Source organism: Sapajus apella, unplaced genomic scaffold (assembly GCF_009761245.1).
Source record: "Sapajus apella isolate SASKATOON/1434 unplaced genomic scaffold, GSC_monkey_1.0 scaffold77, whole genome shotgun sequence".
Lineage (NCBI taxonomy): Eukaryota > Metazoa > Chordata > Mammalia > Primates > Cebidae > Sapajus > Sapajus apella.
The window spans coordinates 9,812,644-9,827,968 of NW_022437017.1; the positions used below are offsets into that span (position 1 = coordinate 9,812,644).

The 15,325-nt window shown below is 65.5% G+C and overlaps 2 protein-coding genes across 8 annotated transcripts in view; one reads left to right on the plus strand and one right to left on the minus strand.

The window, feature by feature from the left end:
* Positions 1–1,366: 1,366 nt before the first annotated feature.
* CUNH19orf25 (chromosome unknown C19orf25 homolog) lies at positions 1,367–5,996 on the plus strand. 2 transcript variants are annotated; one of them, XM_032252424.1, is made up of 3 exons: positions 1,367–1,463; positions 1,720–1,851; positions 4,959–5,996. In XM_032252424.1, the coding sequence occupies exons 2-3, from the start codon at positions 1,722–1,724 to the stop codon at positions 5,177–5,179; spliced, it is 351 nt and encodes a 116-aa protein (XP_032108315.1). In that variant the 5' UTR covers positions 1,367–1,463; positions 1,720–1,721; the 3' UTR covers positions 5,180–5,996. The 2 variants fall into 2 exon arrangements, with proteins under 2 accessions (XP_032108315.1, XP_032108316.1); XM_032252425.1 differs by having other exon boundaries at positions 1,456–1,512.
* A 912-nt stretch (positions 5,997–6,908) lies between these two features.
* APC2 (APC regulator of WNT signaling pathway 2) overlaps positions 6,909–15,325 on the minus strand; it is a 26,981-nt gene continuing 18,564 nt past the window's right edge. For all 6 annotated transcript variants that reach the window (XM_032252408.1, XM_032252407.1, XM_032252411.1 and 3 more), the window contains exon 15: positions 6,909–14,989. In XM_032252408.1, coding sequence (XP_032108299.1) covers positions 9,907–14,989 — 5,083 coding nt within the window. In that variant the 3' untranslated portion in view covers positions 6,909–9,906. The remainder of the gene's footprint in view (positions 14,990–15,325) is intronic.

The following is a 15,325-nucleotide window of genomic DNA, read 5'->3' on the forward strand; positions in this document are numbered from 1 at the left end:
ACAGGCGTGAGCCACCGCGCCCGGCCCTGAACCTACACTTTGTTCTTTTTTGTTTATTTTTTGAGATGGAGTCTCGCCCTGTTGCCCAGGCTGGAGTGCAGTGGCGCAATCTCAGCTCACTGCGACCTCCACCTCCCAGGTTAAAGCGATTCTCCTGCTTCGCCCCGCGAGTAGCTGGGACTGCAGGTGCGCCCCACCACACTCGGCTAGTTTTTGTATTTTTAGCTGAGACAGGGTTTCACCATTTTGGCCAGGCTGGTCTCACACTGACCTCAAGTGATCTTGCCCACCTGGGCCTCCCAAAGTGCTGGGATTAAAGGCAGGAGCCACTGAGCCTGGGCTGAACGTACAGTTTAAACAGGTGAACTCGGCCGGGCGCGGTAGGTCACACCTGGAACCCCAGCACTTTGGGAGGCAGGGAGTTCGAGACCAGCGTGACCAAAATGAAGAAACCCCGCGTCTACTAAAAATACAAAATTAGCTGGGCATGGTGGCTCCTGGTGGCCTGTGCCACGGAGCGAGCCTCCGTCTCTAAATAAAATAAAACAGGCGAACTTTACGGTATGTAGATTGCATCTCAATAAAGCTCTTGAGCCGGGCGCGGTGGCTCACGCCTGTAATCCCAGCACTTTGGGAGGCCGAGGCGGGTGGATCACGAGGTCAAGAGATCGAGACCATCCTGGTCAACATGGTGAAACCCCGTCTCTACTAAAACTACAAAAAATTAGCTGGGCATGGTGGCGCGTGCCTGTAATCCCAGCTACTCAGGAGGCTGAGGCAGGAGAATTGCCTGAACCCAGGGGGCGGAGGTTGCGGTGAGCCGAGATCGCGCCATTGCACTCCAGTCTGGGTAACGAGCAAAACTCTGTCTCAAAAAAAAAAAAATAATAATAAATAAATAAATAAATAAATAAAATAAAGCTCTTGAAACACAGGACAAGCGCCTTCTGCTCTTTCTGCCTTCCCAGGCTTCAGGGGAGGGGAGGAGTGACCTCCAGCACCCGCCCCGCGGTGACAGGGCCCTCCTCGACCCGAGGCGGAGGCGCGGCGGCCGCCAGCCCTGCATCCCGGCGGCCTCAGTGACGATTCCTGCAGCCATCGCCGCCGAGGGGTCTTGCACCACCAGGCCCCTTTAGGTGGACAGTGGCTTTGTCCTCCCGACAGCACGTGGGTTGCATGTCCGCCTTTTCAGAAAGACGAGCCTCAGATGCTTTTCAACTCAGCCAGTGGAGCCTGGTCTCGAACCGGCTCTCATCCCTGGCGCGTCCAGGCTGGGATTCGATTTTCAAGGGCACGGTTCCTTTAAGAAGGGGCGGGGCCTCGCGAGAAGCGGGGGGGGGGGGGGGGGGCGGCGCTAGAGGAGGCCGGAAGCGCGCCTCTGGCGTTCGGGGACGGGGCGGTTCTCCGGCCGGAAGCGGAAGTGGCTGCCTCGCCGACGCTGGGGTCGCGGCTGCTGCACTCAGGTGAGGAGGCGCCGGTGGCTGTGCTGACCTCTGGGAAACTGAGTCAGAGGTTGAGCCAGACCCTGAAGCGTTGGCCACCGTATTGTTGGGCGGAGGGAGGGTCAGGGCCTGGGGCGAGGCCGGAGGGAAGGGACAGGACGGGCTTCCCCAGGAGCGGGGCCGCGACGGGCGTGTAGGAGTTCGCTGGGCGGGAGGAGCGGTCCGGGCAAAGGCGGAGAGGTGGACGCCCGGGTCACGCTCCCTTCCCCGCCTGCAGAGATGGGCTCCAAGGCCAAGAAGCGCGTGCTGCTGCCCACCCGCCCAGCGCCGCCCACGGTGGAGCAGATCCTGGAGGACGTGCGGGGGGCGCCGGCAGAGGACCCCGTGTTCACCGCCCTGGACCCGGAAGGTAGGGGAGCCCGGTCCCGGGGACGGGCAGACCTGAGACCCGGCCGCGACGGGGAGGGGACAGAAGCCCTAACTCCACGCCCTGGGCACCCCGGTGACGTGGGCACGGGCCTTGTCCTCTTGGAGTGGGGCCCGTTTTCAGAGGGTCCTTCCGAGGGAGGAGGCCGGGCGCAGTGGCTGAGGCCTGAGGATGAGGCGGGAGGATCGCTTGAGCCCGAGAGTTCGAGACCAGCCTGGCCAACATGGTGAAACCCCCGTCTCTACTAAAAATGCAAAAAAAAAAAAGAAAAAGAAAAAGAAAAAAAAACCAAACATTAGTTGGGCATGGTGGCAGACGCCTGTAATCCCGGATACTCGGGAGACCGAGGCAGGAGACTAGCTTGAACCCAGGTGGCAGAGGTTGCAGCGAGCCGGGATCGCGCCACTGCACTCCAGCCCTTCCCATAGTGCAAGACTCCGTCTCAGAAACAGAAAAAAAAAAAGAAAAAAAAAAAAAAAAAAAAAAAAGGCCTGACGTGGTGGCTCACACCTGTAATCCCTGAATTTTGGGAGGCTGAGGAGGGTGGATCACTTGAGGTCAGGAGTTTGACATCAGCCTGGCCAACAGGGCGGAACCGTCTCTAAGAAAAATACAATTAGCCGGGAGTGGTGGCAGGTGCCTGTAATCCCAGCCACTCGGGGCTGAGGCAGGAGAAGCACTTGAACCCGGTGGGGGAGGTTGCAGTGAGCCGAGATCGAGCCGCTGCACGCCAGCCTGGACAACAGAGTGAGACTGCGTTCCAAAATAAATAAATAAATGAATGAAGGAATGTAAACCGGGGTGGTGAAGTAGGGCCGGAGAAACCCTGCCACTGCCCCTTTCCATAAGGCCCGGGAGCTGTGAGTGGACTTTTCATTTGTAAACGGGGGCAGGTGAAAAAGAACATTTCTGACACCTGAGGGAGGTAGGAAACTCAGGTGCGGTGGCTCACGCCTGTAATCCCAGCACTTTGGGAGGCCGAGGCGGGCGGATCACCTGAGGTCAGGAGTTCGAGACCAGCCTGGCCAACATGGTGAAACCCTGTCTGTATTTAAAAAAAAAAAAAAGAAACTCAGATTTCACTGTTGATAAAGAAAGGCTTACGGCACACAACCAAGTCATTCACATATGGTTAGAGGCTGCCTTCACTCCAGAAGGGCTGAGTTCCGTAGTGGCCTTTGGCAGGAAAGCTTGTCCACCCAGATTCAGGAGGTGGAAGCAAACCAGAGAACAAAGGGTTCGGCAGTGCAGTGGTTAGATGAATTTTGTGTTCTGGATGAGGCTCATTGGTTAATTTAACAAGTCTTAGCTGGGCGCGGCGGCTCATGCCTGTAATCCAAGCACTTTGGAGGTCAAGGTGGCGGATCACAAGGTCAGGAGTTCAAGATCAGTGTGACCAACATAGTGAAACCCCGTCTCTTTAAAAAAAAAAAAAAAAAAAAGTCGTGAATGATAGAAGCTGAATTTCTGTGGAAACACTTTTAAGAAGTTAATGCTAGAAAATTCTGGGGCCAGGTACAGTGGCTCATGCTTGTAATCCTAGCACTTTGGGAGGCCGAGGTAGGAGGATTGCTTGAGACCAGGAGTTCACAACCAGCCCGGGCAACATGGCAAAACCTGTCTCTACCAGAGATATTCAAATTAGCTGGGTGGGGTGGCATGCACTCTGGTCTCAGCTACTCAGGAGGCTGAGGCGGGAGGATTGCTTATACCCAGGAGTTGGAGGCTGCGGCCTGAGTGACAGAGTGAGACCCTGTCTCTAAAAAAGAAAGAGGGAAAGAATATCAGTTGGTTTTTCCATTCAGGCATATTTAAATGCCCAGGAGCCGCCTGTGGCTGGCGGCCGCTGTGTGGCCAGCACAGGTGGGAGGTGTGCGCATCATCTGGAAGGTTCTGTCGGCCAGTACCGGTCAAGGCACGTGAGTTGGGTTTATTCCCAGCATGCAGTTGGGTCATCCGAGGGTGCTGGAGCCGTGGTTTCAGCGTCATGGGCCCGGGGCCATGGCCGTTTGAGTGGAGAAACTGAGGCATGGCTGTGCAGGGGCTCACAGAAGGTAGAGGGGCCTCCTGGCTGGCCTGCCTTCATCCGTGAGCACCGTGGGGACTTTCCCACCCTGTTCCTAAAGCAGGAGGTGACAGAGGTGATTCCATCGGCCCCGGCCTGCGTGGCACGTGTAGCCTTCGTCAGTAGGAGGCCAAGGGCCAGGTCAGAGCCGAGTGGACCCTGTCGCCTCTCTGCATGACCCTGAAGTGTGTGCCGCTTCCGCCCTGCTGCAGGGGGCTTGCACGCTTCGGGGGGCAGGGCGCCTCACGTGGTTTCCCCTATGTGTAAGAGTCAGCAGGGAGTGGGTGCCCCGCCTTCACCTTCGCCGGCCAGCCTCCCCAGGTGTGGGTTCCGTGAGGCTGCAGGCCCTGGAGAGGTTTTCGGAATGGAACACCGCCCACAGGAGGGCCACCGCTGGCTAGGCGTGAGCTCTGTGACCTGATCCCCTGGTGACATGCTTTGTTAAGGCAGATGGCCTAGAGCTGGAAGCCTGGGCACCCCCGTCAGACCCTGGCCCCCCCCCACCCCCCGCCAGCCAGCTGCCGTGCCTCTCTCAGCTCATGGGCCAGGAAGATGCTGTTATTTGGGTTTTATTTATTTATTTTGAGACAAGGTCTCGTCGTCACCCGGGCTGGGGTGCATGCCACAGTCGTAGGTCACTGCGGCCTCGACCTCCCAGGCTCAGGTGATCCTCCCGCCTCTGTGCCTCCAGAGAAGTTGGGATTTTGGGATTATAGGTGTGTGCTACCATGCCCGGTGAATTTTTGTGTTTTTTGGTAGAGATGGGGTCTCACTGTGTTGCCCAGGCTGGTATCTAACTTCTGGGCTCAAGTGATCCTTCAGCCTCCACCTCCCAAAATGCTGGGATGATAAGTGAGAGCCACCACACCTGGTCACTTCCATCTTTTTAAAGACTCCGGCCAGTAGCTCACTCTGGGAATGCGGGGACCCGTGTCCTTTGGGGGCCACAGTGAGGCGTACCCACGCGGCTGCCCTCTGGGGTTCCCTGGTCAGCGGGTAGTGACGCTGCTGTGTCCTGTCCCAGACCCCGCAGTCCCCTTCAGGATGATGGAGGACACGGAGGCCCCGGGGGAGCAGCTGTACTGGCAGAGCCGGGCCTACGTGGCTGACAACCAGCGGCTCCGGCAGGCGGGCGACGCGCTGAGGCAGAGGTGTGAGCAGCTGCGGCGAGCCGGCCAGGACCTGGAGCGGGAGGTCGCTCAGATGAAGCAGGCGGCAGTGCTGGGCGCCGAGGCTGCCTTTTGAGGCGGACGTATCGGGTCCCGCAGGCCTGGGTGGTGCACAAGGTGGCCCCTCCCAGGCTTTCCCCGTGGGTCCGTCAGCCCCAGACCGGCGTTCACTGGGCCCCAGCTGGCGTGGTTAGCGGACACGGGTCCCCTCCTGACGCTGTGGCTGTGGTTCATCCATCGTCCCACTTGTGCCCAGTTGGTGGGACCCACCCAGCTGGCTGTGACCTGAGGGCCCAGTGGGGTTCCTGACAGGATGAGGACATCACTGTCCTGCTGGCGTTCTGCCCTCGGCTTGTGGTGGCCGTGATCTGAGGTGGGGCCTCTGGGAGCAGGTCCCTCCTCCTTCCTCCCCAGGGACCAAGGTGTTAACCGTGATTCCGTCCAGCCCACCGGGTGATTCCGCCGGGTGCCCACCCGGCGTCAGAGCAGCCTGAGGGCCAGCACCAGCCCGACGTCACTTCCCGGTTCCGGGCTCAGCCGCGTGCCACGTCAGTCTTCACAACCACCCTGGGCTGCTGGGGTCACCCAGAGCAGCAGTGCTAAGGCCTGGCCAGGCTCCCCGGCTCCCCGGCCCGGCTGGCCCCCAGGCCCTGCTGTTGCTGGGGCGGCTCAGTCACCGGCCAGGAGCCCAGGGAGTCGGGCCTCACAGCCACCCTGGCGGCTGGAGCAGGTCCTGGGCCTGCTCCCTGCGGGTTCTGGCCCTCCCAGGGGAAGGGGCACTAGGGTGGCAGAGGGTCTTGCCAAGGGCTTTTCATCTTGTACGTCAGCTGGAGTGGAAACCTGGACAGGTGCCCCCGAGGCCGGCCCTGCACATAAACGCCTTCCTGCGTGTGGCTGTCTGAACGGTGCCTCTGTGAGCGGCTCCATCCTGGGGCCCTGGAAGCTGGGGAGGGACGCGAGTCGGAGATCCCGGGAATGCTGCCCCGTCCAGCCCGGTGCTGTGTGCAGGGACCGTCTGCCGGACCCAGAGACCTGGGGCTGCCTGGGCCTCTCCAGACCCACAGCCAGCCTTGTTTCTGGAACATACAGGATGTTTCTTGTTCCCTAAAGGAAGGGGGCCTGCCACACACAGCCTGGGAGGCGCCTAACCCAGCCTGGGCCCCCAGGGGCTTCTCACTGGTCCCTCCTGTGAGCCGCTCACCTGGCCAGGAGAGGTCCCAGTGGGGTCCCAGGGTGGAAGGTGGGCAGGGGAGTGGCTCCCGTCAGCCCTTCCTGCCTTGCAGCCTGTGCTGCTCCCAGTCAAAGCCTTCCTTGTCCCCTCTGGGCCAGGGCTGTGCCCCCTGAAAGTGGCTTTGACATGGGGCTGTCCCACCTCCCCCAGCCCAGGTACCCTTGGCTCCCTCCCAGCTCTTGCAGCTGCCGCAGCCCCTGGTGACTCGTGGGTGCCCGCTGCCTCAGCCCCTGGTGACTCGTGGGTGCCCGCTGCCTCACACTGGGCCCTGCTGTAGTAACTGCCCAAGTAATGGACCCAGGTGGGACCACCTGGCTGGGGTGTGTGCACCCCCGGAGCCCACTCTCCCTCGGGACCAGGGGGAGACTCCTGGCCTCACCTAGTGCCTCCCCTGCCCCTCTGGGGGTGCCCCCAAGTAAACCCTGTGCTCGCAGCTTCTGCTTTCTGGCTCTGCTTCCAGGGACCTGACCCAGGGCGGGGTCTTCTCGGGGATTCTGAGCAGCGCGTAGATAGCGATGAACCCGCCCCACCCGCAGCCTGCAGCCCGTATGAGGAGCAGCAGTGATGGCGACGGGCAATTCAACAGCTCAGTTTATTAAAGGTGTGCAGGAGTCAGACAGCTGACGGGTGTCATCCTTACGCTGAACAGATGGCTTTACGTTTAGGGGAGGACAGGCTGTCACTATTTACACGTGTGTTTAACACTGCAGAGACCCAGTACGGAAACATGGGGCGGCGGCTAGCGGACTCTGAGAGAGACCAGGCGCGTCGTGGGGGGCTGGGCTGGGGCAACAGCTGGGGCGGGGTGAGGTAATGCTGTGAGAGCTCGGGCGGCCCATGCTGGTGGGCACGGTGTCCCGAGTTCAGCACCCACATGTGGCGGTGTTGGGGGGCCAGTGGTGGTCACTGTTATCCTCGGGACGTCTCCGCCCTCCCTTCGTCCTGGCCCCGCAGCCGGACACCCTCCATTTCTTAGGACTGGCCCCGGAGTGTCGGGGCAGATGGACCCCTTGTCACCCTGGTGCAGGGAAGCCGGGGGTCAGGCAGGGGCTGCAGTGGAATGGAAGCCTTGAGGTGGGCGTCATTTGAGTCCTCCCACCTGGACCTGATTGTCTGGAGACCGCTGGCTGCCCGTCCCCTCCTGGAGACAGCCAAGACCAGGCTTTGAGGTGGCTGTGGCCCCGGAGGCAGGGGATGCAGAAGGCAGAAGTGAGCTCAGGACTTGGGGTGAGGTTGGGAGACAGGGCCAGCAGCCACACTGTGCACCCTGCTGCCGTACAAGGCGGGTCGGGTCCTCTGGCTCAGCCTTGGAGGAAGTAAGTGCCCGGGGCGGGTCAGAGGGGAGGCAGCATGGGCAGGGTCTGGCCAGACTCAAGTTCTGTGAGCACCAGGCGTCTCCCCCATCATCACTGCCACCATGCCTGCCCAAGAGGTAGCTCTGGGAGTTCCCCACGGCCCACGTGGGGAAACAGGCACGGAGCCGGGAGAGCACCACCCAGGGTCTCACAGTGCGTGGGAGGCCGTGCCTCACCTCGTCCCTGCACAACCTGGCCCTGCCACCAGCGACCTGGTGCTGTCTGCAGTTTCCCCACCCCGTGGCCACGTGGGACGCGGCTCACTGGGGTGAGGGTGAGCACGTTTGGCATCCCCAACTCCAAAACCTCGGAAGAGACCACCAGGGTCCCCCTCAAGCCGGGGATGGGGACAGCAAGTTTGAGACCCCCCAACCTCCCATGTCCTGAAGTGGGGGGTGTGTGCCCCACTCAGCCTGCATTCTCTCCGCTTTCTGTTCGGGCACCTGCGGCCCCTTTGCCGAGAACAGCCCGACATGCGCTGCCTCGCCTGGCCGCGGGGTTTCAGGGGGAGTTTGGCACCTCTAGCACCTGCCTGGTGGTGCCCCCTCGGTGACTTAGGCAGGGCACGGGCCCAGAGCACAGGATGTGACAGAGAAGGAGCAGCATTAACTGGGGGTACAGGCTAGGGTCCACTTCACTCAGCAGCCCTGAATTGAGGACAGCTCCTCCTGCCAGAAAGCTGGCCCCGTGCATGCTGGGGACGGGTCCAGAGGGATGGTGGTATCCGTGACCGCGCCGGGGTTTCCATCCACCCAAACCTCAAACTCTGCTTCCCTCCTCCCGGAGAAGGCCCGTGGGGCAGTGAGCGTGTGCCCTCGGCCCGGGCAGATCCGCGCGTGAAGGCAGCGCCTGCCCGAGCTGGGATTCTGCAGAAGAGAGGTCGTTGGCTCCCTCTGCAGGACGACGCGTTGCCCCAGTCCCAGGGCCCCGCCCTTGCGAGTCCCGCCCCATGCACAAGACCCAGCTCCCGACTCCCCAGCCCGGGGCTGAAGCACCTGAGCCCCCAGGCCCCTCTGCCAGCTTTCGCCTCATTGGCACCAGATACTCTCCAGCCCTGTGTTCGCCTGCGGGGAGGCCCCCGGACCTCCCGTCTCGTCCCAGAGTCCCGAGTGCAGGGCGAGGGTGTGTCCCCGGTGCCCCCGCCCCAGCTGTGCCGTCCCGAGTCCTAGGGCGTACGATTTATGCATCATGATCCACAAGGGAACAGAAAGCGGACAAGGTCAGCAACGGCGCAGTCCTGGGCACTGACCGCGCCCACATATGGTGGTCTCCGTAAAGTGCAGTCTCCGCTGGGTAGAGTCCAGCGCGGGCCCCGGGCCCAGGGCCTCAGTCTCCTTCCCATTGGTCTCGCCCGCCGCGGCTGGGCTAGGCCGGGACGATCTGACCCCAGCGACCCCTGGGGTCGCCCCAGCTGGCAGCCAGCATCTCCTCTGGGGTCTAAATGTCAGCCGTCCCGCCGTCTGCACCAGGGTCCTCTCCCATCGTGCGCAGCCCCCTGCCTTCCAGTCTTCCGTCAAGGGGTGCAGCAGGCATGGGGATCTGTTGGCCCTTGCCCCTCCCACCCCCACGCTCTCGGCTCCACAGGGGAGCTTGGGCTCGGGGTTCCCTGAACACCGTCTGGGCGGGGCTTCCCGCCAGGGCTCAGCGACACCCCCACCCCGCACTCCGACAGCTGGGGCTGAAGATGAAAACAAACCCTGCAAAGCCCTCATTAGCGAATTAGCCGCGGCTGCCGTGATTACAGGCTTTGCCCCTGCGCGCCGCCGAGGCCCCCAGCTGGCAGGCCCGCCATAGCGCCGCCCTCTACCAGCCTCGCCCCATCCTGCGGCGGGCGCCGGCACAAACTCAGTGCTGCCCCTTCGGAAGCAGCGGAGCGGGACCGGACCCGGACCCGGACCCGGACCCGCAGGCTGCCCCTCCCTCGCCCGGGGTCAGGCAACGGCTCCCGACAGGGGAAGGGCCGCGCGCTCAGAGCTGGGCCACGGCGCCCTTGCCAGCGCCTCACGGCCGGGACTTCGACCCCACGGCACAGAGGCAAGGTCTTCCGGTGAGGCGCGAAGCCCCCTTGGGCTGGGCGGGGGCTCAGAGGGTGGTGGGGCTCGGCTGGGCAGAGGCCCTGGGGCGACCTATGGGGGGCATCTACAGCGCAGGCCCGTGGGGCAGCCAGACCCGGCCGCAGGGCCGGGAGAGAACGTTCCAGAAGGCCAGCCTAGGCCTCTATTCCAGGAGGCTGGCCGAGGCGGTGGCCGGGGCTTTCTCCGCGGCTGAATCGGTGGTGGCTGTAGCCACCATGGGGCTGGGCACATAATTGAAGGGGGGTACTCGGGCCGAGCGGCTGGGGGAGCCGTGCCGACTGGCGGGGAAGCCCCCTACGGCGACCCCCAGGCCCTCGTGCACGAAGGGTGCAGAGATGGGAGCCTTGGTGACGCCGGGCCCGTCCACGTCGCTGCCGAGGAGGGAGAGCGGGGCGCCGGCGGGGACTCCAGGGGGCTCCCTGCTCTCCAGGCTCGGGGACGTGCTGGAGTTGGTCTTGGGGGCGGTGACCTCCTCTGTCTGGACGACGGCGTCGCTGGTCTTGCGCGGCGGGGGCGCAGCCGGGGCGTCCTCGGGCGTGGAGCTTCGCAGTGGCAGGGCCGTGGCCGGCAGCGTGCTGCGAAGGATGTGGGGCACGTCCTCGTCTCGGATGCGCCGCCACGTCGTGCCTGGCGCGGCCACTCTGGGGAGCGGCCGGGGCTCCCCGTCGCTGCTGCGGCGCGGGGCGTCGGCGTCGGCGGGGGCGGGGGCGGGGGCTGCGGGGGCGGCGCTGTCGGGCCTGCGGGCCACGCTGATGTGCGGCAGCGACGCGTAGCGCTTGACCGTCTCGGGCCGGGCGGCGGGCGCGCGCACGGGCAGGCGGGACGGGCTCTCGGAGCTGGTGCGCCGGGCCGGGCGCTCGCCGGGGCCGGGTCGGGTCGCGGGGGGCCGCTGCGGGGCCGCAGCCTGCCGGGGCGCCGTTCGGAGCTCTTCGCAGCGCGAGGAGCAGAGGAAGACGGCGGGCAGCGCGGGTCGGCCGCGGCGGGGCGAGGCGCCCTGCGGGGCAGAGGCCGCGGACTCAGCCGAGGACAGCTCCGAGCGGCGGCGCCGCAAGCCGGGCGACTCCTTGATGAAGGTGAGTTGTCGCCGGAAGCCTGAGCGGTCGGAGGACTCGCTGCCGCTGGAGAGGGCCGAGGCCACGCGCACGAGGCCTAAGCGGGCCCCGCGCGACCCCGGGCCCGCCTCGGCCCCCGCCCGGCCCCTGGGGCCCGGCTCCGGGACTGCCCGAGCCAGCGCTGGCGGCCCCCGCCGGGCTGGCCTCTGCATGAAGGGGATCCGCACGGGCGATCTCTGTGTCTTGTGCTGCTTCGCCAAGAGCGTGCGCGCCGGCGTCTTGGGCATCGGGGAGGCCCCGGGGCCGGGCATGGGCCCGGCAGGCTGGGTGACTTGCGGGCGCTTTCTGGGCAGGGGCTGGGAGGCGGGCGAGGTCTGAGAAGAGCTAGAGGAGGGGGTCTTGGCGAGGCGGGCGGGTGGTGTGGCACTCCTGGGGGGTTGGCTGAGCGTCGCCAGCTCCGAGGTCTTGCCAGGCCGGTGTAGGCTCCTTGACCGCTGCTGTCCGGGGCTGGGGACTTTGGCTGGAGCCGCGGCCTGTGGCAGGCAAGGGGGCGTCACCTTCCGCGGTGTGGTGCGGGGGCCGGGGGTCCCTTTGTGCTGGGCCCGGGGTGCTGGGCTGGGCACGTAGATGACTGTTCGTCCCCGGAGCACAGCGGGCACCCCGGGCGTGGTCTTCTGTGTGCCACGTGGCTTCTCGGGGCCCGCAGTGGAACGGGAGCTTCCGCTGGGCTTCGCTGAGGCTGTGCCCCGCTTCTCTGGCCGCCGGGTATTGCCGGTTTCGCCCCCTGCCTGTCGTCCCTTCCTGTGCTTGGGGGGCTGCAGGGTGGAGCCCACCGACAGCCCAGATACGAAGGACAGGATGGAGTCAGACTCAGACGAGGCCTCGCGAGTGGCAGCCGCCGCCTGGTGCAGCCACGTGACGATGGAGTTGGCGCCCTCCTGGATGGCTCGCCACTCCACGCTGTCCAGGTCTGAGGCCCGGTCTGAGCCCGCTGCCTCCTCGCCACGCTCCCGGGATCCCTCTGCGGGCCGTTCATCCAGCCGCGTGGTGCGGGGCTTGCGGCGCCGCAGGCCGGACACGGGGGGCCGGCGTCTGGGCAGGGCCGAGCTGATGCAGCGCTGCAGCAGCTCCTCCGCGGCCCGAGGGCTGGGCGAGCTGTCAAGGCGGCCTCCCGGGCCTGGGTCCTTGGTGATTGAAGGCTCCCGGGCTCGTGGACGGCCAGCCGGCGGTGTCAGTGTTTCCAGGGGCTCGGGCTCACTGAGGGAGCTGGCCGAGGAGCTCAGGGAGTAGCAGGGCGGAGTCTCGTCTGCGATGAGGCTGGGCTGGGCCCGGGCGGGTGGCAGGGCGGATGGTGCTGCCTTGGACGGGGCATGGGCCTCCTTCCGGCCGTGCGGGCGCTCCCGCGTGAGCGCGCGGGGAATGGCCGACGTGCGCCGGTGGGTGGGCGTTGGTGCGGCCGCCGGGGGCTCCTCATCGGAGTCATTGCCGTAAAAGCAGTACACGGCCTCCTCAGTGGGCGTCGTGAGGCACAGTGACTGGAGCGCTCCGTCCCCGCGGGTCCTGCCCGGCTTCGAGCCGTCCTTGTCTGCGGGGGAGCTCGGGGGCCGGCCCAGGGGCAGCTCCAGCCCTGCTCGGTTCTTGCCCGCACCCTGGTGGGCCTGCTCTGCGCTGCGGCCGGCGCCTCCCGCCTTGTGCCGGTGCCCCCCAGGCTGCTTGGCCGATGTGGGGCGGCCGGTGGGTCTCTGCTTGCCCGCTGGTCCCCCAGGCTGGTCTCTGGGGGGTCCCTGCAGCGTTTCGTCGCTGAGGGAGGCGGCGCTGGAGAAGTTGACCGGCGTGCCCTCCGCGGAGTCGGTGCAGGAGTCGTCCTCCTGGGCCCGGGCCGGGGCCGGAGCGGGCACCAACATGTAGACGGGCACGGGCAGCGCGCGGCGACCTGGCACCAGCGCCGAGGCCACCTTGCGCAGCCGGGCAGGCACGGCGGCCCCCAGGCACTCCCGCAGCAGCTCCAGCTCCTGGTCTGCGGCCCCGCGGGGTCGAGAGCCCGTGGGCGTCGGCCCCTCCTCTCGCCGGCGGTGCCCCGCGAAGTGGAGGCCGGCGCCCCCCGCACCCCCGCCGCGTTCCGGGCAGGCCGAGGGCAGCAGCCGCAGCTCCACGTCCTGCTGGACATAGTGCTCGTGCAGGGCCAGTGCGCTGAGGCTGGAGGCGCACGAGAAGTTCTCATCCGGCTTCTCCACGGTGAAGCGCACGCTGCCCGCGTCCAGCTCCGATGGGAGCCGGCAGCGTTCGCGGCAGTCCGCGATGTCGAGGAAGCGCTTCACGTAGCTCTCCCACTGCAGGCTGAACTGGCTGGCCTCGGGAGGACCTGCTGGCGCGGGCGCCAGCGGCGGCGTCTTGCTCCGGCTGGGCGGCATGGTCTGCCCAGGGCTGTCGGGCAGCTCGCTAGGGCTGATGGTGCCGCTGCCCTGCCCGCTGCAGGGATCACTGGGGATGGAGCTGGCGATGGACGGGCTCTCGAAGCTGCCCAGCGAGCTCACAGAGCTGCAGCGGCTCAGCACCAGTGGCGTCTCCTGCACGTAGTTCTCTGACGAGCTGGACGGCGTGGCGTCCTCCACCCCCAGGCCCCGGCCTCGGTTACGCCGGGGAGCCGGGATGGCTACTGGCAGGGAGGCGGCCCCGGGCGCTGTCCACGCGCTGTCCAGCTCAGCCTCCCCGGGGCCTGCCTCCTCCAGTCCCTCCAGGGAGGAGTCACTGTCATCCAGGTCACCGCCCTCACTGGGGCCTGGGCGGCCTGCAGAGGACAGCGAGGAGAGGGAGCTGCATCGGGACAGCGAGAGCGGCGCCTCCTGCGCCACCAGCTTCTGCAGTGCCTTACTGGTAGCTGATAGTGGGGCCGCCGCGAGCTTCTCGGGAACCTTGCTCAGAGGGTCTGCCGGTAGCCAGGCCTGCTTTCGGGCCCCTGGAAGGGTCCCAGTCCCCGCGAGGGGCTCTGCACCCGCCCTTGTGGCACCCTCGAGCAGCGGCACGTGCTGGTAGGTGGGCGACAGCTTGATGGTGCGCACACGGGCATCGCCGGATGTGGCCTCCCTGGAGGGCGCCTCGGCCTGACTGCCTGGCAGGTCAAGGTCAAGACGGCTAGGCCGAGGCTGCCCACACCTGGGGTCCTCGCGGCGCGAAGCCAGTGCGGCCAGCGGGCAGGGCTGCATGTGCTCGCGTGGGCAGTACCCGTCGCTGGCACTGCCGCTGTTGAGACTGTCGTTGGAGAGGCTGGCGTGCGCCGCCTTGAGCCGCAGCAATGGGTGTCCCCGGTTGCCTGCATCCCTCCGCCCGCCCTCGGGACCGCGGCATGGCGAGCAGGACTGGGCACGGCCCTCCCGTGGCGCCTCCTGCCCGGGGTCCCCGGAGCTGAGGCTGAAGCTGTCGTCGGAGGAGGTGTGCAGGGCGGAGATGTCCTCTACCAGCCGGTCGATGCGCGCCACTGCAAGCGCCAGCTTGGCCTTGGCCTTGGCCGCCACGGCCGCCTCCCCACTGACCTCCTTCTCCGCCTCCATGCCACCGCGGCGCGTGGGCGGGGTGCGGGCCAGCGCCTGCCCCTGCAGGAAGGGGCTGCCTAGGAAGAGTGACAGGGCTGCGGGGCTGGCCGGCTCCCCAGTGGCTGCAGCCGCAGCTAGGGATGATGGTGCATCGTCGTCGTCGAAGCAGCCTGAGTCGGAAGCGTAGTCTTGAGCCAGGCCGTCCAGGTGCCGCAAGGGCGGCAGCGGCTTCTTAGCAGCAGCGTCAGCGGCGGGCAGGCCCTGCTTCTCCAGGTGTTCCAGCGCCTGCGCCAGGTGCCGCGCGTCCAGCTCGGCCTCCAGCGCCCGCTGCTTGCGCACGTACAGGCTGGGCACGCAGCTGCCCGGGGACACGGCGGTGGCGGCCGCCTGGTGCTTGGCGGGCCGGTGGGCCAGCAGGTTGCGTAGGGCGGCGGCACTGCCCATGGCGATCATCTTGTGTTTGGAGTGCACCAGGTTCCGCAGCATGCCCACGGCGCCCAGGTCCCACAGCAGCTCCTGGTCGCGCGCGCTGCGGGCCGACAGGTTCCAGAGCGTGCCGCACGCATTGCTCACAATGGTCAGGCTGTGTGAGGTCAGGTGCTGCAGCAGCGTCTGCAGACAGTTGTGATCCCGGAGCACCTGCCTGCGGGCACAGGGCGCGTCAGTCTGGGCCACCCCCTGCCCACCCGGGGGTGGGGAGGCCGGATGTGCCAGGTAAAAGTGAACACGACTTGTTAGGTTTGGATTTCGGAAAGACTGATTTTTGGTATGAGTGTATCCTAACGATTTGCATGAGAGAGACTAAAAATAAATTATATTTATTTTTATTTTTTGAGACGGCATTAAAAAAAGTCCAGACACACTGGCTTGCACCTGTAATTTCAGTACTTTGGGAGGCCGAGGTAGGCAGATCAGGAGGTCAGATAGAGACCATCCTGGCCAACATGGTGAAACCCCGTCTCTACTAAAAATAAATTAG

Coding starts and splice junctions, on each gene's coding strand:
- CUNH19orf25 (XM_032252424.1), top strand. CDS start 1,722: ATGGGCTCCAAGGCCAAGAAGCGCGTGCTGCTGCCCACCCGCCCAGCG. Junction 1,852..4,958: donor CACCGCCCTGGACCCGGAAG/GTAGGGGAGCCC, acceptor GTCCTGTCCCAG/ACCCCGCAGTCCCCTTCAGG.